The following is a 19,590-nucleotide window of genomic DNA, read 5'->3' on the forward strand; positions in this document are numbered from 1 at the left end:
GACGCACACACATTTCCCCTTCATTTTTGAAGGGGAAAAAGTGTGTCCTGTAGAGCGAAAAATACGGTAATTATTCCAGGGCAGCTGGAATTATTCCAGGAGAATATACAAATGCTCCTTGCATGTGCATCTGTTGAGCTTGTGTGTATTTGCTGAAATGCACACACAGGAATATGTGTGAGGCACTTGCATATCTGCTTTTGGCGCTTTCTAAAATATGTGAAACTGCTTTTAGGCCCCAGTTGAAGTATCCTTACAAGACAAGAAATCTGGGCCAAATCGATTAGGATTGGCCTTTGAGATTTCTCCTTATTGTATGTATGAGATTCTTGTCATTTAAACCCCAAATATCACTATTTCTGTTTATTTATTTAATTTTGTTTTTTGTTTATTTGCAACATTTATAAATACGCCCTCCACTGAGTTTTAAAGGTGTGAAAAATGCATTTGAAAACCAAAATTAACATAAAATGCAGCAACAACCATATAATCTAGACTACAGACACAGAGCAATAAAGCCATGGAGCAGCAACAACAGCAAAATGAAGTGCTAGCAATACCCAATGCACCTCATCTCTCCTCAAAGGCCAAGGTGAAAAGGTGTGTCTTCAGTTGCCATTTAAAAGTAAACTGTGTTGAGGTGAGACACAACTCAGAGGGGATGTAATTCCATAGATGTTGGTTACCATAGACCTCAATGGGTGTGGGAGCTCCCAAAAGGGTTTCCCCAGAAGATTTTATAGACCAGGCCAGTTGGTATGAGATGAAGTGTATTTTCAGATATTTGAGTCCAAGTCATTTAGAACTTTGAATCTTGCCATTTGCACCTTAAATTGGGCCCAGAAGATAATCAGCAAACCATTGCAGTTGTTTCAAAATAGGTGTTTTATGTGAATGGCTAGCCACACCCCCAGAATTAATTATCGTCCCAACCTTTCATAGCACCTGTGTTGCTAGTGTAAACAATGTTCACTAGGTGGCACTGTGTTTGCAATGACAACATTTAGTCATGCCTTAATTGCTGAAACTGAGTTGAAGCCCCTCCTTCCATTGCATTTTAAGGAGGAACACAAGACTGTGGAAATTGCAGCATTGAAATGTGTCAGGAACAGTTCAGATGACAAGAGAACAAGAATTTAAAGAAGGCAGATTAAATGTACCCAGCAATGCTACAGCAGACACACCTGCTCTTTTTAAAAAGTGTTTTGCGCAGTTTTAATTTCTAAATGCTTGTGTACATTTGTATTGCACTCAATACTTGATATAAATAGTCTTAAGAATTACTCTCTCTGGCAATTGGTGTCACAGGGTAACAAAGTCAAAGATTAATGGGCCTCTAGAGAAAGTTGGATTGCAGCTTCCATCAGCCCAGGCAACATAGCCAATTGTCAGGGATGGGGGGAGCTGTAGTCCAACAACGCCTCAAGAGCATCATGCTAGCTACCCCTTCTCTAGAGAATGTAAGATTAGGCGCTGCCCATTTACTGTACTCTGTCATGGCCTTTGAAATCTGAAATGTTGTTCACCATGAAAAAGGACAGAAATAGTAGGTGCTTAATATGGATTTTTAAAGGAGATGAAAAGTTCTCCTGCTGGAGAAATATTGCAGTTTTACAAAGGGGAACTCCTTGATATATGATGCTCTGTTGATTTGATACCTCTGCTTGTTTTACTAGGTTGGTGACTTTGGGGATGCCACAAACTGGCCAACGCCAGGAGAAATAGCTCACAAGAGTGTCCAGGTAAAACACCCATTCTGACTTGAGAAGGAAGGTGCTTCTGTTCTTTGGCATGATTGTGGATGACTAGGGTTCGTGAATGAATAGTGTTCTGTGCAAAAGCAAACAATTCCATGGGCCTTTGGGAATTTCCTTGTAGTGAAGTGGCTTGCTATGATGGTAGCATTACAATCCTATTCATGTTTATCGAGCAGGAAGTCCCATTAAGTTAAATGAGACCTACTCTAGGTAACTGTGTTGAATTGCAGCCTTGATATATATCTTTCTTATGCCTAGGCAAAGTGAACGTTTGTCTAGTTTAGAAGTAAGGTTTTTTAAAAAGGTTTTTAGAGTCAGAGTTATATCCAACTAAGTGATTGTGTGAGCAGAACAACTTCTTGCACAGTGAAACCTCCTATTCTCTGTGTGTTCCCACAGCTCAAAAACTACTCTTGGCAGTTCCCTCATCCCTCTAGAGCAGATTTGGGGATGATGCGGGGGGAGGAGAGAAGGGGAAGTTGTGTTGCAGTGACTTAGTGGGATGCAACCCAGAATAACTTTAGTCTTAAATTTCTGCTGTGCATCGGGATTAACATTTGCACCCTTCTATAAATGCAGTGTCTATTTAAGTAAAGGTAAAGGTACCCCTGCCCGTACGGGCCAGTCTTGACAGACTCTGGGGTTGTGCGCCCATCTCACTTAAGAGGCCAGGGGCCAGCGCTGTCCGGAGACACTTCCGGGTCACGTGGCCAGCGTGACATCGCTGCTCTGGCGAGCCAGAGCCGCACACGGAAACGCCGTTTACCTTCCCGCTGGTAAGCGGTCCCTATTTATCTACTTGCACCCGGAGGTGCTTTCGAACTGCTAGGTTGGCAGGCGCTGGGACCGAGCAGCGGGAGCGCACCCCGCCGCAGGGATTCGAACCGCCGACCTTTCGATCGGCAAGTCCTAGGCGCTGAGGCTTTAACCCACAGCGCCACCTGTCTATTTAGTCTTCCTTAAATCCTGCCAGTTAAATAAAAGCTGAGATGTTTTTTTAAAAAAAGTATATATAGAGTAAGAAATCCCTTCAGATTAGTGTGTGTGTGTGTGTGTGTGTGTTGAAAGGGAAGTAATATGGTGGTAAGAACTATGTCCCCTTACACCCAATAATAAAAATTGAGAAAAATGGGGGGTTGGGGGTTGGTACCTTAATTGCCTCCAAAGATAGGTGTTCCCTCAATTTACTGTTTGAAAGTGTTTATTGGATGCAATAAATCACATAATTATGAAAGCTCAATTAAAATGGTGATTTAATGTACACACAGATATATAAACATACAATATCCATAGATGATGGAAAGAGATAGAAGTGAATAAAACAGATTACATTGTTTTGCTTAAAATGAATCAGCATTTTGGAAGCGGGCTTTATACTCATACAAAATTATTTTAGTAACCAACAGTTCCTGTTAGGTAAAGGCAGTCATTTATGTAACCTGAACCTAAGCCATTCAGGGCTTTAAAGTAGTGGCTAACACTTTTTATTGGGGTTGGAAATGCACTTGTAACCAATTCATCTAATACAAAATTGATATAATGGGTTCTGATCTTGTGACCCCCTGGACAACCACATCCCATACTAGTTGAAGCACCTGTGCTGTCTTCAAAGGCAGTTCTGTATGTAGGACAGAAGTAGTCCAATCCGTATATCATATAGGTGGATAAATGAGGTGAAGTCTGATCTCTCCATATAGGGCCACAGTTGGTGTACCGGACTAAGCTGGTAAAAGTTATTCCTCAGTACCATCAGGACCTGAACAGCAAGGAATCTAGCAGCACCCCCAAACTGGGAACTTGGTTCTTTAGGAGGAGTGCAATCTCATCATGGACAGGTTGAACACCTCTATTCAAGATTGCCAGATCTCCTACCCACAAGACCTCCATCTTGTTTGGATTAAGCTGCTGCTCAGTATTCTTCCTGATCCATCCTCAAAAAGTCTTCAAGCATTGGCTCAGAAGTTCCACAGCCTCCCTAGGTTGGATAGATTGAAAATAAGTGGAGCATTATATTAATCCACAAACAAATGACAATTCAGCCCAAACCTCTGAATAGCTTTTCCCCATTGCTTTATACAGACATTAGATAGCATGAAGGACAGGATAGAACTGTGAGGCACACCATCACACATGGGCAGTAAAGCCTAAGGCCAGTGTGAAGCTGCAGTTGTTGTTTTTTTTAAAAAAGTACCAGTACTAGGATGAATATATACCACTCAAACACTTCTTAATTTTTTTAAGATAAGAAAGAGCAAGAAACAAACCTCCCCACTCCCTCTTAAAGTATTATGACTACCTTGTACGCCCCCCCAAAAAAACCTGTGGACCTGTTTATCTGCAACTTGGCAGGCCTGATCTGCACTGGAGGAACTCTTGCATCTGTAAATTTCATCAGCTTGGTCAAAAGGGGGAAATATTGCCATATTTAGATTTTCCATTATAGTTAATTGGCCTACAGAGCTTCATGTTATATGGAGTGACTTGGAACCTGAGACGTGGATTCAAGAAAAATATCATGGAAACATCTGAATTTTTTTCTGAAGTGCACAGGTGATACAAGGTGAAACTTGGCCTGTGTACACATCCTAGTTTTTGTCTTCTTTCAAATCCTGTAGTGACTGAGGATGAGATTGAATGCCTTGAACTTGATGATTGTTTTGTTTTTCTAATGGTTAGAGAAATGACCTGTGCTTGTTCATCTAAAAAATCGAGGCTTTGGGATATAACTTTGATCATTTCTTAACTTAAAAGAAGAAAAAGAGAACAATTTGAATTCATTCCAATTCCTCTGTAGGTTGTAGAGGTATTTATGCCTGCTCACTGAAGGTTGTTGGTTTTTTTTAATAAAAAAGATACAGCAAATCAGTTACAAAGCAGGTTAAAGAATAACCCTTTGTTCAGTGGGCAAAGTGTCACTTTTCAATACCAGATTCTCAATTGCTGGGAATTTACCACTGTCTCTGCTTCTGTTAAGTGGAGAAAGCCAACTGTCCTTTGGCTGGTGTTGCGATAGCAGAATTGCAACATGGTGCTTTGTACAAAATGGCAAAGATTAAAGGAAGTATTTTCTTTTTCCAGGGAATTCCCATTCTCTCCACAGCATTTATTTATTTAGTTCTTTTTAGTCCTTGAAAATGATTTTCAGTTTGGTTTTGCAGGTGGACCAGTTTTCTGCATTTTCTTCTTGAACTTTAGTTTGGTGCTGCATGAGCTGCCCAGATAACTTGGTTATTGGATGGCATATAAATATTCCTGACAATTTGTTTAAAAACACAGTTGAATCACCAGGAAGCAAATAGGGTGTCAATTGTGGTATAAATTCCAATTCTTCCTATTTTATGCATGAGCACAAACTGACCCACCCCTGATACAGTTCAGAAAGAGAGAACAATTAGTTTACCTATCAGGTAAGCTACAATTTTCTAGGAGTCACATTCCATTCCCTTCTTGGTTGCACTCTTCCTGCTGAGTGCTTCCTTGTTGTTGCAAACCCTACAGCATTGAGCTATTTGAGCAACCCCCAGTATACTTACTAAAAGTATTGAAGTTCATCTCCTTTAAAAGAAAAAAGTGCTATATTTTTAAAGATTAAATTGAAGGAAGGCAAGAATATACTTACTTTTACCCCCCCCCCCAAAAAAAACCCCGCACGTGCACACATATGCAAAAATGGTTTATGTTCGATTTTATCTGTACATTCTTACTCGTACTTTAATGTAACCAACATGTCATAAATTAAAGTGATATTCCCTACCATGAGTGCATTTGGTCAAATACGCCTAAAGATGTATGCATGGGTGAATGTTTGAAGGGGTGAAGAAGTGTGGAAACATGATAATTCATGCTGGGGCACGGAGTCTGTTGTTTCCCCCCCATATTGCTGAGAGTTCAGTTTGAGCAACACTTTTTGGGGGTGCTAAATCTCTGCTTAGGAGAAAGCCAGGAATAGCTCATTACAGATCCCAGGCAGATGATTTCCTTTTAGGGTTTCCCTGCCCACTATGCTCCCTAGCTCAGCGGTGCTATTCTGGGACATCAGCTTGGAGCCCATTCTAAAATCTGGCCACAACGGAGCAGGTAAATTTACCAAGTCTTCAGGCAAACCTGGGATTGTTCTTACGAGGGGATGAAGCAGGTGGGCTGGTTAGCACCAAGCCAGGCTTCTGGAGCCAGTGCCTTGTCTGCTGTATGGCTTTATGGTGGGTGGGATAAGCACTCAAAGAGGGACACAGCACAGATGCAGAAGTGCTTAAAGCATACTTCTATTTTTGGGATTCCCTCCCCTTTGGCAGTAGCTTTCCAGCATCATTATCTCTTGTCAGCCAGCCCCTTCTCTGGGTCTGGTGTCCTGCCCTGTCTTCATTCACCAAACTTACCATGTCTGGTTTCTGTATCATTCAGAAATGATAGGGGTTTTTGAATGTTTTATGTAGTTTTTATGTAGTTTTATGTAGTTTTGTGGTAGTTTTATGTAGTTTTCAATTTCATTGTTCCGCAAGGGACAATGACAATAAAGATATCGTATAGTCCTCCCTCTTCTACTGGTGGGCATTGCCTTGGGCTCACGTAGGGACTTTGAAAAATTGGAAATCTATCCAAACCCAATTCCTCAGGGCCATACTCAGGATCCCCCCCTCCGTGGCAGGTGCGATCATGAGACTGGAAACCGGTTGCCAAGCCTTTAGGTATGTGGCCCTGAAAGCGAAGTTATGGCTTTGGCTTAAGCTTTGTTTCAGACCGGCAGGTTTGGCCCCCTTGATTCTGAGGGATAATTTTAAATCTCCATGGGAAGGGGAGATAGTGGAGGAAGTGCAGAAGTGCGGGTTGTCCTCCCTTTATATAGAGTCCATGACATATAGCCACGCAAAGGCGGTGATCGCCCAAAGATTAAGGGATATTGCGAGACAGGAGGACATAGCCCGTGTGAAACCAGGGCTGTTTCTGGGGGAACAGATGTACCGAGCTGCTCCAGCTCGCTACCTGGCGGATGTCCACTACGTGGAATACCGCAGACTATTTACCGCGGCTAGGCTGAATGTCCTTGACTCGGCAGTTCTGAAGGGAAGATATGGAGGAGTCCCATATGACCAGAGATTGTGCCATTGTGTGTTGGGTGGGGTAGAATCCACAGAGCACATTTTGCTGAGCTGTCCCTTCTACAGCGATTTGAGACAGTGTCTTATAACCCCATGCTTACCCCAGCTTAGTCCCCGACAAAGAGGAAAGCAGACAGCATGCCTGCTAAATGGGTCTTCTAGGAGAACAACCTTGTCAGTGGCTAAGTTCCTTTTCCTGGCACTCAAGCGTCGGAAACGTACAATTGAATGCCTTGATGTGGGTTATCTGTGAGAGGTTTAGTGCTGTGGCCCTACCTTATTCATGTACCCCTATGATGTTTTAGTTCATAATTCTGTATTGTGTTTTATTTCTGTGTTTTATTTCTGACTATCGGTCGAATAAAGGAATTGATTGATTGTTCGGCAAGGGACAATGACAATAAAGATATCGTATATCATAAATCATTGGGATTCATTCTGCAGTGCATGTGCCTGAAGTACTCGCTTGCCTTCAAATTTGACTAAAGTCTTGCTCTTGTAACCTTAATTTTGGAACATGCTGCTCCTATATAACTATGCAATAACTACTTCAGCTTGAAGTCGTGCCTTATCAAGAAGTTACTGCTCATGAATTGGAGCTCTCTCTTGAGGGTAACCAATTGTTCTTGGTTTCTAGACTCTTTGGGTGGGCTCATAAGAGTGATTGTGAACGCAGGTGTGATTGTGAGCACATCAGGCAGCTAAATGAACTTGCTGTGTCAGTTGTGATCCACCTTTGCTCAGCCGCCATTTTGATTCCCAGCTTGCATGTCTGATTGTCATTTTCAGCAGCTGCCACACAAGCCTCAATCTCTCCGGAAGGTTCCTATTAAGAAAAACATGAAGGAGCAGGAGAAAGGGGAAGGGAGCGATGGTAAAGAGAACATGAAAGCCCGGTCAGATGAATCAGGGGAGGAGAAGAATGGAGATGATGACAACCAGAAATCAGCTCAGAAGAAGAAGGGTAAAAAGAAACTATTTGAAAGTGCTGAAGCACAGTGGTCTGGGATCTCGGGGACTTCATCAAGCTGATGCCCTCCAGATTCTTTGGATTACAACTCTTATCAGGCCCAGCTGTGCTAACTGGGACTGATGGGAGTTGTGGTCCCAAACTTCTGAATGGCACCACGTTGGTAAAGGCTGACGTATGGTATGTCCAAGGTACGATCCGGCAGAACTTTTATTATGTTCTTTACACTTTTTGCTGGCTAAGGTCAGTTACGAAGACCTGAATGATGTGCCTTCTCTCCTTCTGCCTTCCTGGGTGAGATGTTTTGTACTTCCTCATAAAAATTTGTAACAGCCGGTTCTTGATGCCTTGCAGGTAGCAGACACAAATGGGTCCCTCTGCAAATAGACATGAAGTCTGAGGTACCAAGAGACAAAACAGCTTCTCGCAACAACAGACAGAATGAGCAGCACCGGCACCCTTCCAACAACCGAAGTGACTCAAAAGGTATTTTTGGTAATGTATTTTTTAATTATATTTTTTGTAATGTTCAGGCTGTCGTGTTCCTTCAGCTCTTTCATAGGGTAGGCTTCTAATTTCCATGTGGGCTGTAGCATAGCCTCAAAGGCTTAGCAGTTTGACTGGGAGTTCCCTTACAAGTAGATGAGTGCATGCTACTGATACTTCTGAGTGGTGGTGGTGTTGACTCTTTTTAAAAAATCAAAATAATATCCCAACTGAATTCTTATGTACTTCATTCAAGGAACTGGTTTGTTCTCTGGCTAAGCCTCTGTCATTGTCTACATAATGTGTATGAGGGAGATAGAATCCACTAGCCCTCCATGATTCAACCAGCATCTCCCAAGCATTTCTCGGCTCTTAGGGGTATGCTCATCTCTAACATTCTCTTGTAGGTTGGCATCTGGATAACAAACATGAACGAAGCTGGCCTGACCATGATGAAACCTCTAGTGTCAAGAGTGAGGGAGCAACTGTGCGTGGTTCCTTCCGGGGCAGAGGCCGTGGTCGGGGACGAGGGAGAGGGCGAGGAAGAGGAGGTACTCGCTGTACGTATAAGACCGTAATATTTGTTATAATTGTGGCTTTGTGTACAGGATGTGGTTGATGCTATAGATAAAGAGCTGGCAGACAACAAATTTCTTCCCCCACTTGGAATATCAATGGCTAGGGATCAATTGCATTATTTTGGCTGGACTGTGACTCAGCACAGTTTGAGTAGATGCACTAAAACAAGTGTACCATTAAAGAGCATTGTTCATGTAATTTTTGTGTAAATTTATTGCCACTGGAAATGCAACCATACTAGTTAACTGAGCATTTTGAACTAAAAAGCTACTACACTAAGAAAACAGACTTTTTGTAGATTCTCAAATATATATTACAAATATAATAGTCATTCAAGAAGTGGCTAGTTGTGAACCTCTGTTATTATATAGTGCAACTTTGTTTTGCTTGGCCAGTGCTAGATGCATATTTTCTGTGGATCTCGCATTGCAATTCTGTTTAAAATGGTCTTTCCAAAAGAAAATGTCAATGCCTTTTCCAGTTCCTAAATTAGGCTGCTGCAAGCCTGGTTCTCCTAATCTGTGGATATTGACAGCGTAGAGTGGTCTTAGAAAAGTTGAGGTCTTAAGAAATTTCCTTTTGCTTCTTTCCCCCTGCAGCTCACTTTGATTATCAGTACGGTTACCGGAAATTTGATGGCTCTGATGGCTCACGCACTCAGAAATACACCAGTAATATCACTTACTATTTTGACAACATCAGTAGCACTGAGCTGTACAGTGTTGACCAAGAGTTGCTCAAGGACTATATCAAACGGCAGATGTAAGTGTTGGTTTTGATTCTAGCAGTAGCTAACCAAACAGTATTTGCCTTTTGAAGAGTTGTAGCTAGTTTTATACCTTTTTGTAGTAGATTAAAAGTTGGGAGTTGTGCTTGCAAAGACAATGGTCTTCATCCTCATTCTTGCTGTTCTACAAAGTAAAAAGTAGATAGAATGGGGATTCTTGTACCACCATCACAGCCTGTGAATATGTGCCAGTGGGTACACTGGCACAACTGTTTATAACAGGGTGGCCAATTGGAAATATGCAAGATTTTTGCTGGCCCCTGAATCAACGGTGACAGTCTCCATAGCCATGCCCTGCACTTCCAGTTAAGACTCTAGCAGGAAAAGTGAGCAGCCTCTGACATAAATCGCCTCTCTAGAAACATATCATTGTACTTGATGCCAGCTAATGCCTCTGTTGAATCAGGGGTAGTAGTGCCTGCTTCCTAGAAAAGGAAATCTTGCCTTTTGGTGGAAGTTGCACCCTACACCTTCAGTATCTGCACTCTGTCCTGATGTGCAGAGGAAGAGAATGAATCACCTTTTTCATGTGTTGAAACCTGGTAGAATTGAGATTGGCTGCCCTGAGGAGACTGGTAGCCTTGCTTTCCCCTTCAAGGGGTAGCCTAGACTCCCTGGGCACTGCATAGCTAATCAGAGATGCCCCTAAGTGTTTGGTTCCCACAAACTTCAGAAGTTGGCAGCCCATTAGTTAGAGCATGACACGCAAGTTGGACTACTTACCAAATCCTGGAACAGCTGAATTCAGGATTTGCGTCCTTCAGGTGTTATTTTTTATTAGAATGTCATTCAGCTTCTTATACTCATGCAGAATTAGCTTAATTTGGGCTAGTTTTAGTTGAAACTAGAGAAGAAAGGAGGAAATGATGAGTTTTCTTCTGCCTACATGAATACATTCTGCAGGGCTGAATCAATATTTTTATTAGTATTCAGGGGATTTTCTGCTGCTTGTTTTATATTTTATTTTTGATATTAAAGGATTCTGTTAGAATCTTTTAAAATGATAGATGTAATAATGTGTGTTGTTAAATGTTGCAGTTTGTTGTTCAAATGGTTTTAATTATTGTATTTCATAGTGGGAAAAATAATCCTGAAAGGGGGCCTAAGAATATTGAAAATATAGTATAAAAATATATACTTATTCATGTGGACATGTCTTGAGCTATGGTCCTGGAATTTTCCCCATAGCATCCAGTGCTGAAAGAGAGCTTGGGTATTACCTATTTTTGTAAAGTATTAGTAAACAGAAAGAGAGGTGGAATTTTCAGGAGGTCAGAGGTATTTATTCTGTTAAGTGTTACCTGGTGCGTGTGTATGTTATTTTCATCGTCTACTATTTGCTGTGTTCAGAGAGTACTACTTCAGTGTTGACAACTTGGAACGAGATTTTTTCCTGAGACGGAAAATGGATACAGAAGGCTTTCTTCCCATCACTCTGATTGCCAGTTTCCATCGGGTGCAGGCCTTGACTACAGATGTTGGCCTCATAATTAAGGTAAAAAATTACCCTGTGTTTCTTATTTGGGCCACTTGTAGTGGAGTGCTGGGCAGTCAAGACTGAAATGCGCTTTTCAGACCCTTGGGTATGTCCTGATATACCTCAGAGCAAGATGATCAAAGCAGAGTGGCAAATGTCTATGCAGACTTGTGTTCTTTGCAGTTATGCAAAAGGTAGTTCATGCATTCTGCCAACTGCATGCTTGCAGTTTTCAGGATGCAGTTGCATTTTGAAGACTGAGGCTTTAAATAGCTGTAAGACAGGGCTTGCAGCTCTGTTCTGCATTGATATTATTTGCATACTTCTGCTGGGATTTCTCTGTCTGCACAATCAAGGGTGTTAGAGAATTTTTTTTGTAAACAAACAATGGTCTGAAGAAAAAGGAAGCAGTATTAAATATACGTCTCTGTTTCTGTGGGGAGTAGGGAGAGGGCATGTGGGAGGAAGAGAGGGAGAAGGGTATCTTACTTTAGTATTAATGCTGACAGTGATTGTTTTTCAGGCATTGAAAGACAGCAAAGTGGTAGAGATTGTGGACCAGAAAATCAGGAGAAAGGAAGAACCAGAAAAATGGCCTTTACCTGGCCCTCCCATGACAGACTATGCACAGACTGACTTCTCTCAGCTCATCAACTGCCCAGAGTTTGTGCCCAGGCAAAGCTTCCAAAAGGAAACAGGTTTGTTGATAGTGTTTTAGAAACTCTATCCAAGCAGTTTTATTTGTGTTGGTGGTGATGAATTTGAGACCAGGACACCATTATGTATCTTGCATAATGGTTAGCAAAACTTCAGCTTTACTTAACTAACACGTGCACACAAAGTTGACTGCACTGTTCTATCAAGACTTTCTTGAACATGTAATGTGTACATCCTGTTTTTTAGTTCTCAAATGTTTTGGCTCCTGAACGACTGAAACCCGGAAGTGACTGTTCCGGTTTTCGAAAGTTCTTTTGGAAGCCGAACATCCGATGGGGCTTCCGATTGGAAGCCGAACGGACTTCCGGAACTGATTCCGTTTGACTTCCAAGGTACGACTGTATTGCTATCCAGTCATGTAAATAATGCGTGATCTCAATCCATTAGGAGACAGATTCTTCTAAGAAAAATAATGTCTGATTCCCATTGTGCTGGCTTTGAGAACTTTTTGGAAATATAATTGATCAAGACCTTGAAAGGTACAGCCCTATGCCTCACACTCAAGTTGAGTGTGTTGTGTATTGCTGAGCAGGCATTGTGTTCTGTTTTGTTCTTGGTGTATGCCTGATGAGCACAGTATTGGCCAGCAAAGCTGTTTTAAATGGTGAAGGGAATATTAAATACTAGTCCCCAAGGTAATGAGGAGGAACCTTAGGCAGCTCGCTGTGGCCAGTTGACAAAATAATTTGCCAATAAAATTGCTTATATCTGAGCTGAATCTATAGCTCAGCAGTTCCCAATCTTTCTGGGGTTATGTACCCCTGTGGGAATTTGATGAAAACTATGGAACACCTCCCCAGAAAAATACACATACACACAAAACAATTTATTTTATTGCATTGGAATTTTTGTGTGTTCCTGGTTCACCCCCTGAGGCCCTCCATCGACCACGTAGGGGTTCCATGGACCTCCACAGGTTAAGAACACCTGATCTAAGACGTCTGCTATTTTAGTGACTTAAATATTGAGCTTGAGGATGTGGACAAATCGCTTTGAAGATTGAGACCAACCACTTGCGTTTTAAATCCATATACATCTTGGCTGAGTAAAAGTGCTAGAGGAGGGCTGGCTGTTTGGATTGCAGAGACTGTTAATGCTTCTCTGCATGAGAGCTGCTTTCTAACTTCATTAAAGGAAACAGTTGTAAGGTTTTTATTGACAAAGCCCCCCTTGGATACCACCACTCTTGGTAGATATTGGTTAGTCTAACTTAATTTCTGGTGCTCCTTTTTTCTGACCATTAAAATTGCACTTCCTTTCAGTTGATTTCTAGGTCCAGATAAAGGTGCTGGCTAATAACTGTAACACCTTAAGTGACTTGGGGCCAAGATATTTCAACAGCTTCTGTATGAACCTGCCCATCAGTTACAGTAATCTTTAGCATAGCTCTTCCATGTATTGCACCACCAAGGCAGGTGCGCTAGGTGGAGATACAAGCATTTGTTGTAGTAGTGCTCTCATTTTGGAACTCCCTCCCGAGGATGGTTAGACTGGCCCCTTCTTTGTTGTTCTTCAGGCAGGTGGTGAAAACATTTTATATATTTCTAGCATTCTTCCCTGTAGAGAAATGGGAGTCTCAGCTGGTGAAAGGAAAGCCACTGAATATCATAATTAGCCAGGGCTATGTAAGGCTTAGGCAAAAATTCTAAGGATCATATAATAGAACCAACAATTTTTCATGAGTGCTTAATACAAATTAAGTAGAAAATATTCAAATAGCCAAAGCTCTGCACTCATCTCAGATGTTCATGATAGCTCTATAAAGGGAAGTGAAAGTTGCCACCCGTACTCTGTTGCAAAGCACATGCTATTCACAGCACCGGGCTTATCCTTGTGGGTGTTTTGTAAAGGGTTGTTGCCTGCATGTACAGATATTTATCTTTTACTAAAATACCATGTTACAGAATCTGCTCCTGGGTCTCCCCGCTCTGCTAGTCCTGTGCCAACGAAGACAGAGGAAGTTAGTAATCTGAAGACAATGCCCAAAGGCCTTTCTGCCAGCCTGCCAGACTTGGACTCTGAAGCATGGATTGAAGTGAAGAAGAGGCCTAGGCCTTCTCCAATCAGACCCAAGGTAGTTGGTGAATTGCATTAGCTGACATCCTCATGTATGTCAGACCTGCAATTGGACACATTTAATGCTCCTAGACATAGGAGGTTCTAGAACAGGGGTCAGCAAACTTCTTCATCAGGGGGAGAGTCCACTGTTCCTCAGACCTTGTGGGGGGCCAGACTATATTTTGAAAAATAGAAATACCCTGCAAGCCGGTCCTGCAGCTGCCTCTGGACCTGGAGGAGGAACACACTCTGCATGTGCTCAGGAGCATGTCTCAGCACCGCCCGCTCACCGGCATTGTTGACAAGCAGCAGCTGTTCCATCAGCCTGTCCCTGCGGAGCTCCCAAGCGGTATGCACCACATGCTGTGGCCCATCGTCCAAGGCCAGGTCTGTGGGCAGGCCGCTCATGCAGAGCGCTGGGCGGGCAGTGTGCAGCTCATCCTCCAGCTGCTCCAGCTCAGCCGCCGATAATGCCACCAGCGGCAACGCTGAACCAAGCACGGGGCCAGCATGCATGCCAAGCTCCAGCTGAAGCCCCACAACGCGCCCGTCACAATGCCCATGGTGCAGCCCAGACCTGCCGCCTGCCCACTGGCCTCTCCATCCATGGCCGCGCCAGATTTACCTCAGTGTGCAGGTGGTGAGGCTTTGGATTGGCTGTGGGAACTTCCTGCAGCCAATCCGAAGCCGCGCTAGCGTCGCTGCCCGCCCAGAGGCATCCGCGGCTTCTTTTCAAGAAAACGCCGCACCGGTTTAGCTCAGTGCGGGGACTGACTGAGCGGGTGGCAGGGTCTGCAAGCTGGATTTACGAGCCTGGTGGGCCGCATCCGGCCCCCGGGCCATAGTTGCCGACCCCTGTTCTAGAACGTTTATGTGGCACTTTCTCTCCTTAGTTGTGTCAAGCATGCTGGGTAGGGAGATGGTGTTTCTGCTCTTTCCCAAAAGAGTTATTCCTGCACACAGACTACATCATAATTCCATCTATCCTTTTTCTGTAATTTGTACTATTGAATTTTGTGAGCTTTAGATGCTGGTTCACGTCTCTTGGAGTTATAGCTGTGCACGGTTCTACTTTAAGGCCCCAAGGCTGGTTTGCTATGCTTGAAGGCTGAGCATCTATAGAAGGGTTGCTGTGCCTGGAGGATCATGATGGGTGGAAGATGGTCATATGGTGGGCTGGGCTTTATGTGACCAGGGTGTGTTTGGTTTGTTAGGCGTTGACCTTTGTTTTGAGGTTGAAACTGTGCCTGTCTTGTTTTGCTGCATAGGATCCCCTAGCTAAGTCTTCTGTGATCAGTGTCCCAGCAGCTTCTGTCTTAACAGCATTATCTATTTTGAAACCAGAAACCAGAAGAATCCAAAACGCCAGTGAAGCAGAAAGATCAGGATGAGCCTGAGGAGCTGGACTTCATGTTTGATGAGGAGATGGAACAGATGGATGGCCGAAAAAACACCTTTACAGATTGGTCAGATGAGGATTCAGACTACGAAATTGATGACAGAGACGTGAATAAGATTTTGATTGTAACACAGACACCCCCTTATCTGCGTCGGCATCCGGGGGGAGATAGAACAGGCAACCACACATCCAGGGCGAAGATGAGCTCAGAGTTGGCTAAGGTGATCAATGATGGGCTGTACTACTATGAGCAGGATCTGTGGACAGAGCAGTTTGAGCCAGAGTACTCTCAGATAAAGGTGAGAACCAGGGGTGCACCACCTTAGCGCAAACAAAAATGGTTGTGTTCTGAGAGCGGGAAAAGGAGTTGCATGTACTTTGTCTTGATCATATTTTTAGTTCAACGGTGGTTTAATTTTCACAATTTATGAGATAATATTACTTGTGCCTTGCGCAAAAAGTATTAAATCACTTGCCAACCCACCTATATGTAACTGAGTTGGGAACATTGCAAGCAGTGGATCTGACAAGCATCTGTTTGCCCTGGGAACATAACTAACATGCAAGTTGTCTCTTCTGCCTTTTTCTGCTTCCTTTGTGTGGAAGTGACTGATGAAAGAAGATAGAATTGGAACCAGCAGTCATTAACTATGTTCCTATATGCTTTTATCTTGAGTATGAAAGTATTGTTCAGTTTCTTTTCTTGTATCTTGTTCAATATATGTATAATATGATAGCCCTGGCTATGGATTCCAAACAATAAGTACCACCACCTGTTTGTAAGAAGTCTTCACACTACGTAATTGTTTCCTTCCACCTTGCATCACACCCATGCCTTGCTTTTTTGTTACTTAGGCCTAGTTTTAAACAAGATTCTGGACTTGCTGAAAAATAATACATGTGCAGTTTTGACAATGTGTTGTTTAGAATCTGAATTGACAGTACTTGTGCATGCCATGTTATCATGTTGGCATTGCAGGCTTTCTGGTCCCTGACAAACTAACATGTTTTGGCATACTCTGTTTATATATGTCTGAGTATGTGTAGTATCAAACAGGTAATATTCTCCCCTCCCAAACATTTCTGATGTATTGTTTAAACTGGCCCTTAATTTTCAGCCTTTATTCTGCCATTGTGCTTGCAACCTATTATGCCTCAAATGCTTTCACGTGCTGTTCTTGTCTTCCTCTCTGGAGCAATTGCTTTTAAGACTTTATGTTGTGCTGTTGTCTCATCTTCCCTTGCTTGGGGCGGTGAATTTTGGCAAAGCTGACTTTTTAGGTGCAAAATTCTATGAGTGTAGTCCATCGGCACATACTGGATAAGGACTTTGTCTCCTTAACCCCTTGCAATTTTATGCCACTTGTTTGTTAAGACTTTATTTGAACTCTGCTCGTTCTAGCTCTGGAATCTGTATTCACTCAGTGAAACAGTGCCTCTGAGCACATGCCAAATGCCATTCACTTTTCCACTGAGTAATCCGGGTAAGGAAGAAGGGCTTTCAGGCTTACCAGCCAGCGGATTGTGGTGCCTCTTATTTTCAGAAATGAATAGCTGCCAGAGGTAATTGCTCAGCTGCTTCCCAGAGGGAGCTCTTGCAACATTTGAGAGCATGCAAAGATCAGCTACTAAACACAGACCTACAACTTAAATATGCAGTCCTTATTAAGGCTGGCCTTGATTGATCTGGTGGCAGATGTTTGAGATGGGAACATAGAGTTGCTGCTGAAGGGACTGCAGCTGTTCAGTGCTGGCTGCAGCAAATCAGAGAATCCTTCTGTATTTCTTACTTGAGGGCTTACTTTACAAAAAGATGATCAGGACCAAGCATACTATACATTTTGCTTCTTGCTTCCCAGAGAGGAATTATGTTAGGTGTGGCTGCCTAAGGAGGCTTTGTTGAGCATTTACAGATTACTAGAAGCTGTTTCCTAATGTGCAATTTGAAATTGCAAATTACCGTAACTACAGGCCTCACTGGCCTGTGGGTGCAAGGCCTTCTTGTAAATGAAAAACATGGGAGAGAAATATGCAGAACCATCTCTCCTCCCCTGGCTCAACTTCCCATAATTGGTTACTCTTGCCCCACTTTCCCTGTTCTGGCTCTGGCTGTGTATACACACCAGACTTTTAAAACACATAGTTTCTCCCATGCAGAATCCTGAGAACCAGTTTGTTGTGGGTGCTGGGAATTGGAGCTCTGGGGGAGGGGTAAACTATAGTTCCCGGAATTCTTTAGGCTAAGCCGTGTACTTTAAATGTAGGGTGTGGTACTGGAAGTGAGCTGGAAATAAAGAGTAGTAGAAATAACAGCTGGAGGGGAGGGCTAGGCTGTGCGCTCCTTTTACAAAAATAAAAATGTGTCTACCATCTCCATGCCTATTTTGGCTTGGTTATGCTTACCAAACTCTGCACATGGGGGTCTGTATTTCTGAGTTGTAATGAATCCTCCTACAGGCAATGACTTGTGCTCATTCAAAGGCCACACAAGTTGCTGCAACTCGGAAGTGGTCTTAAAAAGTGGTGGCGCATAACAGAGCAGACTTGCACGCGCTCCACAGATGTGCACGGGACCGAAATACAACCTGTGCACAAAACGGTTGTTGTCTGTATATTCTCTATATATTCTTCAGTCAACTCAATATACAGTGGCCTCTAGTATGTCTGAGTTCCACATATAATTATTTGTAAACTGCACCCCGTTTTTATTGTTGGGTTTCAGCTGACCGACTGGTTGTCTCCATGACTGGGATTGTTAATGAAAGTTTAGCCTTCCAATAAAGAAAGCTTCGCCTCAGAAGAAGTTTTGTGTGATGTGGGTGGCTGTTTCACCAGATTTTTTTAAAATGTTGCAACCATCTAGTGGACTGACTTGTAGATTTTGTCACACTTGAAACTGGTGCATTGTTCTTTAACACATGTAGCCTGTGATTTGCCGTTTCCTGGGGTGGTGGGTGGGGAGGGGAAAAACACAAAATGGAATAATAAGCTATATTTTATATTTTTTATTATTATTATTATGTATCCTACCACCTCCAGATATAAGTGTTTCATTTCTCTATGATTCCTTCTTCCCCCAAATGCAGCAAGAAGTAGAGAACTTCAAGAAGGTCAATATGATCAGCCGAGAACAGTTTGACACTTTGACTCCTGAGCCTCCCATTGATCCAAATCAGGAAGTTCCTCCAGGACCACCAAGGTTCCAACAAGGTAGGAGACCAAACCCTTTGCAGAATGCTCGGCGTTATCGTTTCGCTTGCAGGAGGGTCTCGCCCAATAACACTTCCAACCATTTAAGTTACATTTCCATATTCTCTTATCTGCTCTGTTATTCCAGAGTTTGGACGTGCTAAGTCTAGCAACTATAATTACTTCAGAGTTGTGAGATTTGCAGTTGCTGCACCAAAATTGAGGGGAACATTTACTGAGGATAAATGTAAAGATTTAATTGGGACTGTAAAGATTTAATTCGGAATGAAATATAAAAACCTGTTTTTATTCGTTCATTTGTGTGTGTGCGTGTGTGCGTGTGTGCGTGCGTGCGTTGGTTGATACTGTGTTTTAATGTATCTATGTATTGTACAGGGTGTGTGGGGGTGTGTGTGTTTCAGTGGTTCATATGACCATGCTGGTTAAAATAACAACAAATAGGAAGTTACTCTAGTATGTTTATTATCTTTACAGTCCTTATCCATTGTTTTGGTGGTGCTTTTATTTTTTATTTTTAAAGCACTCCCTCCCCCTCCCCCCCCCCGGAAACTTATTCACTATAATCAGTGCTATTTTTCTAGAAAAAGAGGTGCCAGAACTCACCATGAACTTCCTCCCTTGTTCTCTTACAATGGCAATGGCACCCACCTGAGAGGTGCCGGAACTGAGTTCCAGTGAATTCCGGCTGGGAAAAAAGCCCTGACTATAATTTCCCTTGTGGCAGGTTATTAAGAGTCAGAAATAAGTGTGTTTATGTGGCTGTTGGACATATATGCAGGAGAAGCTATAGAGATTTTGGTGTTGTTTTAGTTCCTACAGATGCTCTGGCAAATAAGCTCTTTGGTGTGCCAGAGCCTTCAACCATTGCCCGATCATTGCCAACAACTGTGCCAGAATCCCCAAACTATCGCAATGCCAGGACTCCCAGGACTCCTCGCACACCTCAACTGAAAGACCCAACACAGACGCCCCGTTTTTACCCAGTGGTTAAGGAAGGCAGGTTGATAGATGCCAAGGTAAGTCTTGCATACCAAAAGCTTTGCCTATGCCAAAT

The 19,590-nt window shown here is 42.8% G+C and overlaps 1 protein-coding gene across 4 annotated transcripts in view; it reads left to right on the top strand.

Annotated features, from left to right (window-relative positions):
• The window catches only part of LARP1 (La ribonucleoprotein 1, translational regulator), a 68,521-nt gene that overhangs the window by 37,183 nt on the left and 11,748 nt on the right, over positions 1-19,590 (top strand). Inside the window, exons 3-13 of one of the 4 annotated variants that reach the window (XM_081900997.1) lie at positions 1,677-1,742; positions 7,643-7,817; positions 8,178-8,318; positions 8,717-8,869; positions 9,488-9,650; positions 11,026-11,170; positions 11,676-11,850; positions 13,774-13,943; positions 15,272-15,625; positions 18,413-18,536; positions 19,347-19,552. In XM_081900997.1, coding sequence (XP_081757123.1) covers positions 1,677-1,742; positions 7,643-7,817; positions 8,178-8,318; positions 8,717-8,869; positions 9,488-9,650; positions 11,026-11,170; positions 11,676-11,850; positions 13,774-13,943; positions 15,272-15,625; positions 18,413-18,536; positions 19,347-19,552 — 1,872 coding nt within the window. The remainder of the gene's footprint in view (positions 1-1,676; positions 1,743-7,642; positions 7,818-8,177; positions 8,319-8,716; positions 8,870-9,487; positions 9,651-11,025; positions 11,171-11,675; positions 11,851-13,773; positions 13,944-15,271; positions 15,626-18,412; positions 18,537-19,346; positions 19,553-19,590) is intronic. The other 3 variants (XM_081900998.1, XM_081900999.1, XM_081901000.1) reach the window with 3 other exon arrangements.

This window comes from Podarcis melisellensis, assembly GCF_964234715.1.
Source record: "Podarcis melisellensis genome assembly, chromosome: 2".
In the NCBI taxonomy this organism is placed as follows: domain Eukaryota; kingdom Metazoa; phylum Chordata; class Lepidosauria; order Squamata; family Lacertidae; genus Podarcis; species Podarcis melisellensis.